General features: G+C 44.5%; 1 protein-coding gene across 1 annotated transcript; it reads left to right on the forward strand.

Moving 5' to 3' along the window:
• The first annotated feature begins 813 nt into the window (after positions 1 to 813).
• GILT3 (Gamma-interferon-inducible lysosomal thiol reductase 3) lies at positions 814 to 1,846 on the forward strand. The gene is made up of 3 exons (XM_018112992.3): positions 814 to 1,187; positions 1,261 to 1,569; positions 1,654 to 1,846. The coding sequence occupies exons 1-3, from the start codon at positions 885 to 887 to the stop codon at positions 1,756 to 1,758; spliced, it is 717 nt and encodes a 238-aa protein (XP_017968481.1). The 5' UTR covers positions 814 to 884; the 3' UTR covers positions 1,759 to 1,846.
• Positions 1,847 to 11,199: the final 9,353 nt, after the last annotated feature.

Here is an 11,199-nt window from a genome sequence, read left to right on the forward strand (position 1 = left end):
TAGTTTCTAATGTTTGTAGTCTACTTCGGCTTCTATTTAGTCTCTTATTAATTTTAAGATAAATATAATTTATAGTTATGGCAAACACTTTTTTATTAGTTAGTTTTATTATCTATTAGTTAAATTTTGTTCATGTTTTTTTTTTATATAATATTATTAAATACAATTAGTTATTTCTCAAAAATAGTTGTACGCAATAAATTTTCATTTTTTATTATTTTTATCTATTTTTTAATTTTTTATTAATTTATTTATAAAAACCTTATCTAAATTAGCTTATTCTTACTAATTAGTTTTTTTTTTTTTTTTTTTTTTTTTGTTATGCACTTGGTTACTTTCAATATATTCTTATCTGTTTGTGCATTCATTAGTTTAAACACATATTTTATATTTATTGCTTGCAATATTAATGTAGCGCGATTTTACTTATATATAATTAACTCAGTCTATAAATACAATTCTAGCAGCTGACAAGCTTAAATTGTTTTTTTGCTATGGTATATTAATATATGTATATGTATGTATGTACATGTATATAGATATATGTCGATATATTGTTTGCAAACTCTCACTTTTTTTGTTTGTTCTCTATGTTCTCTCATTATCTCAAATATGAATTTTTCAATATGCATTTAAAATGCATTCCATTGTTCAATGGGTTAATCACACTCATGCACAGTCACGCACACACACTCGCACACACAGTTTCATATTCATACTTAGATAATAATAATAATATCAGCAAGAGTAATGTGGACCACGCGTGCTGCTCAAATCGTAGGGAGAGAGACAGAGAGCACTTGTGTTTCATGCTGAGTGGGTGAGAAGCGGCAACAGTTGTGTTTTGCCTGCGAAGCTGCGCGGTGGGCACTGAGACGACGGCAATGGCAATGGAAATGGCGATGATGTATCAAATGAAATGGTTAGTCGCGCTGCTGATGACGCTCTTCATATCTACTGCGGCTGGCCAAACACAGCTGCCAGATGAAGCGACGTCCGCATTGCCGTCAACCCCGTCGCCGACGACGCCGCAGCCCTCGCTGCCCAAATTGCCGCTGGCCGTGCACTACGAGACGCTCTGTCCGGACAGCGTTTACTTTATCCGGCGACGCCTGTACGACGCGCTCCTGGACAACGACTGGTGGAATCGCACCGACTTGAAGCTATATCCCTTTGGCAAGGCGGCAGTAAGTGGAAGAAGAGAATGACAGAGAGAGAGAGAGAGATGTGTTATTTCTCTATTTGATTTTTTTCCGGCAGTTCTATAACAACACGGAGACGGGGCAACTGCAGGTGTTCTGCCAGCACGGCGACAAGGAGTGCGAGCTGAATGCTCTGCATGCCTGCATCCTGGAGAATCTGGAGCTGCGGCAAGCCTTCGATCTGATCTACTGCATGCTGGACTCCTACTTCAACAACATCGAAGTCTGCGCTGTACACCTCAAGCTGGACGTTTCACGTGCGCAGGAGTGCAAGCGCACGCGCAAGACGGCGGATATTCTGCTGCCCTACGGCAAGGAGACGCTATCACTGCAGATTTCCTTTGTGCCCACCATTGTGTTTGACGGAGTAAGCACGAATTGGTTATAATTCAATTGTTTGATCCTAATCACTCTTATTATCTCACTCTCCCTCTCTGTCACACACGCACAGAATTTCCAGCCCTATGAGCAGAGCAGCATTCGCTATAATTTCGAGCGCCACTTTTGCCATGAGTATCAGCAGAAGTTTAATATTAAGCTACCCACTTGTGGTTAAGCACACATACATACATGTGCACATACATATGTATTGCAGCAGCATCAGTAAATAAATTGAATCATTTTATGCTAATTCAAAATGTTAATTGTGGAGTGTTTTGGTCTGAACTAAACTTTACAGAAAAGAGATAGCAGTTCGTTCAGTGTGGTGTTCTTCGATTTACTCACTTAACGAAAACAGCTGTAGCTGGACGAAAGGTTGTTGCATTGACTCAACTCTAGTTCTTAGCCGAGATATGAACCAAAGTGTAGACTTAAATGAAGTATTTCCCTCGAATATCGTGTGCTCTAAATACCTATATTTTTAAAAGTTTATTTTATTTTGTGGCGCTACACATTTCCTTTATATGCAAATTAGCTTTTGTTCGTAAGCTTTAAGCGAGAGCTGAACAGCATTATACTGCGTTTTATTTGTTTTGCAGATGTGGCAACACCTAAACTGATTACTCAATGTGGTAGCGCAAGAAAACTTTAACGGTCAAATAATGGCGGCAACACTTTAACGTATTCGCATTTAATTCGCATTTAAGAAAAATTCTATCAAAATAAAAATAAATTAATAAAAAATAGCCAAGTATGCTTAGGAATATTTGATATAAAAATGGCTATATAGATAACATATAATAATAATATAAAAGTACATAAAATACTTTAATAAGAAAAATCGGAAAATAAATTAAATACATTATTAAAAATAATAAAAAAAATTAATAATTTAAATTAAATTGAACTTGGCCTATATTTAACAACAAATCTTAAATACTGATATTTAAATAAATAAAATAATAACAAATATTTAAATATAGAATACAAAAATGCAAGTATTTTAAAAAATAATTATACCACAATTTAATTTGAGTTGCGTCAGTGTTAACTCTTAAATTATAAAAATTACTTTGTTAAATCTTTCGGAATAGCCCGCTAACAAGGTAAAACGAGAACGTGTTTCCACGGACGCTCGGAGAATTATTTATTAAATATCAGATTTCGCGACGCCCCTTTGGATGCTGCAGTGGAGTATTTTGCAATCTGTTGGAACAACACCTCGGGCCAGCCATTCAATATGCTTGCCCAGCTATATAGCTACAAAGAGAGGGGCCATACATTATAATTTGCCAGTCGATTTGTGCGCAAATTCACTTCTAGCCGCGGCATGGAAGGCGAATTAATGGGTCGACTACTGCGAACGGACACTCGGATGTGTTCCCTGCCAACGCTCTGCGTCCACCCTGCTGCCCAGCTATGTTGTTCTAAACAATGGGCCCACAAATCGATAAGATTACTGAAAGAGCGCTGATAGTTTTAGTCGACGACGATGACTGCCCGACAGATGACTGTCCGACGGATGCGGCGGACAAAAGCGTTTGACTCGTTCGCACAGTGCGCAATTCGTTGCCTGCGGAACAGCGGAATGCCCAGCGGGGCAGGTTTCAAGCGCGTGTCAGCAGCAGCAGTAAATGATGTCCACACAGAGAGACCACCGTCGGGCACGGCCACATTCACGGGCCTCAGCTGAGGCTGATGCTGACTCTGAGTCTGGGTCTGGGTCTGCTTCTGGGTCTGGGGTCAGCGGCGGGCGTGCTCACAGCAACTATATGACAGAGTGGCTAGACGAACGATGTCCGATTGTCTGGCTGCCCGCTGCGCTTTGATTTCGAGTTATGGCCGGTTATTGCAGTCGACGATGCAGCTGCAGCTGATGCAGCTGGCGCAGCAGTAGCCACCCACCCCCTCACCACGCCCCTTAATGCCATGTAATCCGAATCTCAGTTGGCCCAAAACAGCGCAAAAAATAAAATTTGCGCACAGGACAAGTTTAAGTGGCGGCAAAGTGGAAATTGCACGGGGGCACTGTGCAAGGGGGGGCGTGGCACAGATGGAGATGCGTTTTTGCGTTGCTCGCGTGTTGCTCTAAACGACGGCAACACCAGGCAACGCCCACAACCATGCCCCCAGGGCTATTTGGCCACTGCCATAGCCAGAGCCAGAGTCAGAGTCAGAGCCAGTGCACGCCAAACTCGTTTGCAATGCAACAGAAACAAAAACTGTTGCATTTCTAAGGGCAGCAGCAGCAGCAGTAGCAGCAGTAGAGACAGCAGCAGCCGAACATCAACACAGAACAAGTGAAGAAAAATAGCAAACAAATTTACTGCCAATTTGCTGCTCATTTCGTTTAGAAGGTGACATGGCCAGGGAACATGCGTGCCAGCTGCGGCTGTGGCAGCTGGCCGCGTGGCATGAACGTTTGTGGCAACTTCGACCAGGGCACAAAAATGCCAAGAGGACTGTAGGTTGAACTCGCTCTCTCTCTCTCCCTTTCACTCTGCCTCCCTTGCTCACCCTATCTCTCTCTCACTCGCTCTCTATGTGTGTCCTTTGAGCGTATGTGTTTCGCATTTTTACACTTAATTGCTGCGCTTGCTCCCAATTGAACTGTTTTTGGGGGCAGAACTGCAGCAGGACTGAGGCAGAGGTGGAGGCGGGGGCGGGTGTGGAGGCAGAGGCAGAAAGCAGGCTAACAAAAAGCGCAATTGCAACGGCAACTTTTGGCAGGCACTGCACAGCGCAACAACAACAACAACAACAGCAACAATAATAATAGCAACAACAATACCAACACACACACACACACACTGCAACCCACATGGAAGAGCTTCCCCACACATACTCGCGCAGCGCGCTTCCTCTCGCTCGATAGTTGCGGAGTTTTTGGTTAGTTTTCGATAACGTTTAAAACACCAAATAGGGCCGAAAATGTTGAACAAACAAACTAACTATTTTTGGAGGCGATAATCGACGTCAATTGCAAAAGGCAAAATGCAGTCGCACCTGCCGCTCAGGTGACCGCCGCTGCCGCTACCGCTGCCGCTGCCGCTGCCGCTGCCCTTTTACCCCTTTTGCGCGCCGAATTGCGCAATTTGCGGCAACTTTTGTGAAACATAATTTTTGGGCCAATTTATTGCGTGCCTTATGTGGGCGTTAAGCTCATCGCTCCACGCCCCTCGCCCGCCGCCCCACTGCACACCTCGCTCATCATCATTATCGCCCATCATCATAATCATCGTCAGCTGGCCCAACATTCAAATTTATGCGCCAAAAACTTCCGTTTGGCTGAAGTATAAAAATGGCCAGCAATTTGATTTGGCACTAAGGAGTGTGGACGAGGGCTGGGTTAGGGCTGGGTTATTCATTTAAATTATAAATGCATTCGGAATGTTTAATTTTTGAATAGCAGCAAGGACTTTGCACACATACACATGTAGACTGCCACACACACACACATACAGGCACACTTTGACGTCCGCATTTACACAGGCAGCACATTCGATTCGCATTAATCTTCATTTGTTTCAGAATAGACTGGCTATGGCGCTGCTGCTTCAGTCTCAGCCTCAGTCTCGGTCTCAGCTCCAGCTCCAGCTCCAGCTGCAAAAAGGACAAATACAAATCGAAAGCAGAAAATGTCTGCGGCATCGACACTCGGACGGCAAAAGAAAACGCAACGAACAGAAAAGCCATAGGTCATAAATTAGATTTTCCATTAAGCATATAAAAGCACCTTTTGGTTATCCTCAAATGCGTTCGCCCCACCCAGCGATAGAAGGCAAAAATCCAACTGTGCTGCAAAATCGAAGAAAAGCATTGAATAAACGAATGAGCCGACAGACGGCACAAAAGGGCAAGGTGCAAGATATCCAGGCAGCCCAAGCCAGTCCAGCCAGCCAGCCAGCCAGCCAGCTAGTCTAAGAATGTTGCCGAGGTGCGCAAAAGGAGCAGCAGCAGCAGCAGGAGCAGCAGCAGAAGTAGCTGCTCGAAGTATCCTGTGCAGCAGGAGTAGCAGCGACAACGGCAACGGCAGCCATATTGAATGGATTTGCACAAACGTGCAGAAAACTTTTGCTGACACAAAGGATGCAAAAAGGTGAAAGACGCAGCGGGAACGGCAGACCTCGGACAAACTTGATTTGCTGCAATATTTTTACATATAAAGTACATGTACATATATAGAGGGTGATGGAAGGAGTCTTCGCTGCGGCGAGTTATTACTGCGAATGGCTTTAATCAGCGGCCAAAATGGCGCATTGAAATCTCGTAAATGTAATGAGCCTTTTTGGCAGCCCATAAAAAGTCATATAAACATTTCAATAAACGCGCTGCACACGTAGCCGCTGCTCAGTGGCCCAATTTGGAGAGTTCCACCTGACAGGCGGCGTGAACGAATGAGCCGTAGTGTTTGATAAATTGTAGCTGCCCAGCACAGAGAGAGAGGGAGAGGGAGAGAGTGGGAGAGTGAAAGAGACAGAGTCAAAGACGACAAATGTATTCGAGGGCTGCTGCTCTGGTCTGGTCGATTCGTTTCAATTCATGCCATTGCCTGGCTAATTTAGTGAGGAAATGGACACAGCCACGAGGCCACAACAGGGCAACAGGATAGCAGAGGACAGGACAGGACAGGACAGGGCCGAGCGATAGGACAGCGACAGGACGTTGGTGACGACACAAATGTGTCGTATTCAAGGTCATAAAACGTGCGACACAACCGGTAATCAAAGCATGAAATTAATTTCCAATTGATTTTGGCCCCTTGTCGTTCGTTGCTTTGCCAATCGCTGCAGGAAGTTGACCAACGGAAGTGCGAAACGATAAACAGCGACCAGAGCGACACACAGAGGAGAGGTGAGGAGAGAAAGGGAGTGGAGTCGCAAAGGCAACAGCAACACCAACAGCAACAGCAATGTCCTCCATAGCACATACTTCAGCAGGAGCAGCTGCTGCAAGGGGACTTCACGGGCAACTGTGGGGGCATTAAACGATCAAACGTTTAATGACACCCGGCCAGCCATTGATTTGCCAAATACATGCGAGCACGATGGCCAGTGAGACAGGGAGAGCGAGAGAGAGAGAGGGAGAGAGGGAGAGGGAGAGAGTGTCCCCAAGCAAAGCAGTGGCGACTTGTGACTATGTTGAGTCAACACAGCCGCAGGGACAACATTCTGCGACGGCGGTCAGTCAAAGGACATCGACCAGCTGGCGAGGGCTGCGACAAGGGCGAACAGCAGAAGCTCAAGCAAACCTTTGCAATACATGGAGCTGCCCTCGCACGAGCGAGAGCTGTTGCCATTGCTGTCGGTGGGCATGACCATCAATATGAGACGAATGCCAATGGCCAGGCGCATAGACCAGCTGGCAATGGTCAGGCGGACGAGCGGATGAGCGGACGGACGAGCCACTTGGCTTCCACAAACACAACTGAAGCGGGGCATTTAATGTCGCTCTGGCTGTCATCACCAAAATCGAAAAACAAAGCAAGCGAAGCTAGGCCAAAAAAAAAAAAAAAAAGAAACTGAAAAAAAAAATCCAGAAGGAAAACGAAAAATGTGACAGACGAAAAAGCAAAAAAAAAAAAGGAAAAAAAATATGCACAGCATCCTTGACGTTTGTTCGCTCGTTGACGCCCGAGCAAGTCCAATAGAGGCGCCGTCCGTCTCTCCCCTGCGCTCCGGCTCCTGCTGTCAGCGCTGCTGACGGCCCAGCGGCGACCCATGGCCCATGGCCCAGGGCCGAGAGATGTGTTCATGTCTAATGTCGAAATGGTTAGTTTCACTTTTTGCGTCAGAAATCGTAAAATTGGATATAAAATTTTACGAGCGTGTGCCCTGAACTGGGCTCGAGTCTCCAGTCTCGAGTGCTCTGCTTTCTGTTTGCTCTCGAGCGTTGACATTGGTGGTAGCTGCTGCTGCCGTTGCTGCTGCTGCTGCTGCTGTCCGTTATATGAATTTGTCCTGGGCCTGTATTTGGTCACGGCGCAAATTTTGATGCTTAACTAGAAATGGCAGCTGAAGTGCCAGCAATGGCAGCAACAACAGCAAAAACCACAGCAGCAACCAAAATGGGGCCTCGTCTTTGTGGCAATAAATCATTTATGCAAGTTGCTGTTGCTGTTGCTCTGGTTGTTGCTGTTACTGTTGCTGTTGCTGTTGCTATTTGTGTTCAAATAAAAATTCAAGCAAGAATTTGTTTAGCAATTTTGCTTGTTAAAAATTTAAGCGCACTCGACGCATTGTCTTCAATGTTTATCTCCCACTCTCCCTCTCGTTGTCCCCATCTCTTATGTGTGTAAAGCTGTAAAGCTTATAATATGCAATAATCTAAAGTACACACACACACATACACTCCCTCTCTCTCTCTCTTTGAAGGGAGCTGTAGTGGCAGCGGCATATTTGCTCCATTCATGCATACATGTATATTCATGAGCAATATATTTTATAAGCATCATCATGCATATTGGATAAAAAGCAAAAAAAAAATCTAAAAAAAAAATCCAAGAAATTCAAAAATATTTCGATGTTCTCGGGCAGGCAGTAAAAGCAATCAGACGCCATTTGCCAGACTAGAGAGTCTGCAAACAGAGAGCGACGGGCGGGGAGTGAGAGTGAGACAGGATATGTGTAGCTGCCATAGATCTATTGAACTTACATAGCCATTGTGGCGGTAGTGAGAGCCCCAAACATCCTTTTTCAATTGTACCAGAGCGCCATGTGTATATTTGTAAGTCTATTGTAAGAGCCAAGGCAACAGTGGCCAAAGCTCAGAAACAGCGCCAACAGCAGCAGCAGCAGCAAAATATTTACAAAATTGTAATGGAATATCAACAGATCATAAAATCATGCACATTTTATTTGTCATACTCGTAAAAGAAATAGCAAAAAAATAAAATAAAAAAAAGCCGAAGCTGAAGCGAAACAAAATGGAAAGTACATACATATATAAGTATGGCAAATAAAATGAATAAACTCAACTCAACTCAACTCGACTCGAGCATGACAATGTCAATGGTGAGGCGAAATATATATGTATATGTGTATGTGCACATGTGTATGTGTAATATGAGAAACAGACTACAAGATGGAATATTGTGGTATTGTATTTATTGAATGGCTTTGGCAACCCGCTGGCACTTCAAATACAGATCCTTCAACAACTTAAAGGCTTCGCTCTTAAGCTAAGCCGCATTACGCGTTGAGGGCCAGCAGCAAGGGGGAAGTGGTCAATTTGCTGAGTGGTAAGTGGGCGGCTACTTAAAGTTTAATTTGAAAATTAGGCTGGCCACACAGCTCACAACAAACAAGAAAGAACAAATTCAGCAACAATAACAACAACAGCAACAACTTTGACAACGACACCAGCCACAACACCAATGACAGCAGCTTAAACAAATGTCGCTTCTGAGTTGTTTGCACAAAGTTTTTAGTTAATTTTTTCTTCTTCTTTTTTCAACAATCTTTTTTTTTTTTTTTTTTTTTGGTGTGATTTTAACGAGAATTTTGAAGCAGCTACACGCCCACGAGAATGGTGTGTGGTGTGTGGGCTGCCAGTGAGCAGAGCATGGACATTGTCCAAATAAGTTCGGCGTTCGCCTCGCAACTAACGAGAAAATGTCTGGCAAACACTTAAAACTTTTACGATGAGCTCCAGTCCAAGGCGCTGCGCACTGTGGTGCCAAATATTGCCAAATATTGCCAAATATTTGAAAGAAATTCAGATTTTGGGAGTTTGAATCGAGACTAACAGAAGATTATTCAAAGACTATAAAGAATTACCAATCAAATATTGTAAAGCTAAGTCCAAGCTCAACTTATATCTCTCTCTCTCTCTCTCTCTCACTCTCTCGCTTGCTGTCAAGAAATTTAGTTATTGATATGACTTTGAAGCGTCTAATAGTCTACAGAGCATTATCAATCATATTGGAGGCTTTGTCAAATTTCAATCCGAGTTCAATAGCCTCTATGATTATTGCTCTAAGCCTAAGCCTCTGTCTGGCTCTCTGCTGTCAAGCTGAAGCGAACTCGCAAACAATTCCCTGACAGAAATGGGTTAATTAGCCTGAGAGGACGAATCATTGGCAGCAGCAGCAGGAGCAGCAGTAGCAGGAGCAGTAATTATTGCTGTTAGCGTATCTGCATTAGATTTGCACTTAAAAACTGTCTAAGCCTAGCCGACAGCCACAACTATAAAATTAATGATAATTATAGACAGCACTCACCGTAGTTGTATCTCGATAGCTATATCTGTATCTGTCTATCTGTCCCTGGGCGTGCTTGTGTGCGAGATTCTGACTTTGGCTATTTTTGGCCAATTGACAATGCTGACAATTTTAACTTTAGCATTCAGTTTATGTGACTGGACTGAAGTGGACTGGCCTAAAAGGCCAGGAGCACATAAAAAATACGAGAAAGACCAGAGGAAGAAAATAAATAAAAAACCGAGAGAACACAAACAGACAAGCACGGTAACAAACTCCATGAAATTGAGGATGACTGACACTAGTAATAACCAGGCAAAGGCAAAGGCAAAGGCAAAGCGGGAGCGGGAAAGACGGAGAGACAGAGACTGAGGCAATGAAGTAGTGGAGCACTGGAGCAGTGCGGTAGCCAGCCATGCGGCTCATTGGCAAGCGCGGCCACAGCCGCCCGGACTAAAGAAGCGATAAAAACGAGATAAAACGCTTTAATAGAGGCGACATAGCCGCAGCTCCAAAAATGTTGCCAGCGCCGCAACGCAACTGAAGTGAATAGTCGTGTTTTATGGTTTATTTAAAAGTCCTGGGTGCCGGTGTGGGGGGGCCGTTGGTTGAGGGCGGGGGGTGCGATAAAGTCGGCCAGCAACGTTTGTCAATTGAACACTGAACTACTACTACTACTACTACTGCTAGTGGACTACCTGGCCTGTTGTGTGTTGGCTAGTAAAGCTGTCAAAACGATTACGCCAGCACACGGCACTCAGCGCTCGACACTCGGCAGTTGGCATTGGGCACCGGGCACCAGGCACTGGGCACACGGGTACAACAACCCCAAAAGCCAAAAATTCATTTGCCTGAAATTACAAATTACGGCACTTGCATTTACCACTACCAGCAGCAGTAGCTACAAGAACATGAGTACGAAAGAGCAAGAGTGAGAGGGAGAGAGTGAGGGAGAGAGAGGGTGAGGCAACTATTAACTCAACAAGCATAAAATGAAGCAGGCCAAGAAGTTAGCAAGCGAACACCAACTGAACAGAGCTAAGAGGATGCCTGTGCCGAAGTACCCAGTGCGAGGCCAGTGTGTGAATTACCTAGTATGTCTATGTGTGCCGTGTGTGTGTGTGCGTGGGCGGGTTCACAGCTCACATTCACGTGGCAGCTGAGCTGGCAAATAAGCCGACAGCAGATATTGTCAACGTGTGCCGCAATGACGCACTTCTGCAGCCAAGAGTGGGCCCAGGTGCTGATTATGTTGTTGTTGCTGCTGCTGCTGCTGCTGCTGTTGTTGTTGTTACCGTTAGCCATGTGCCTCATATTTCAAAGCCGTCAACACTTTTCAGCCCGAGTACAAAAATACGAACGAGTCCAACAGTGCCAACAATTATGACAGAAACTATGGCTGGCATAAATTTTGCA

This window comes from Drosophila navojoa, chromosome 2, assembly GCF_054131105.1.
Source record: "Drosophila navojoa isolate 15081-1374.11 chromosome 2, UAZ_NAV_1.0, whole genome shotgun sequence".
Lineage (NCBI taxonomy): Eukaryota > Metazoa > Arthropoda > Insecta > Diptera > Drosophilidae > Drosophila > Drosophila navojoa.

What these genes read in the sequence shown, in the direction of transcription:
- GILT3 (XM_018112992.3), top strand. Translation starts at nt 885, where the DNA reads ATGGCAATGGAAATGGCGATGATGTATCAAATGAAATGGTTAGTCGCG. An exon ending in ATCCCTTTGGCAAGGCGGCA is followed by an intron (nt 1,188 to 1,260) that starts GTAAGTGGAAGA and finishes TTTTTCCGGCAG; the next exon opens with TTCTATAACAACACGGAGAC. An exon ending in CCACCATTGTGTTTGACGGA is followed by an intron (nt 1,570 to 1,653) that starts GTAAGCACGAAT and finishes ACACACGCACAG; the next exon opens with AATTTCCAGCCCTATGAGCA.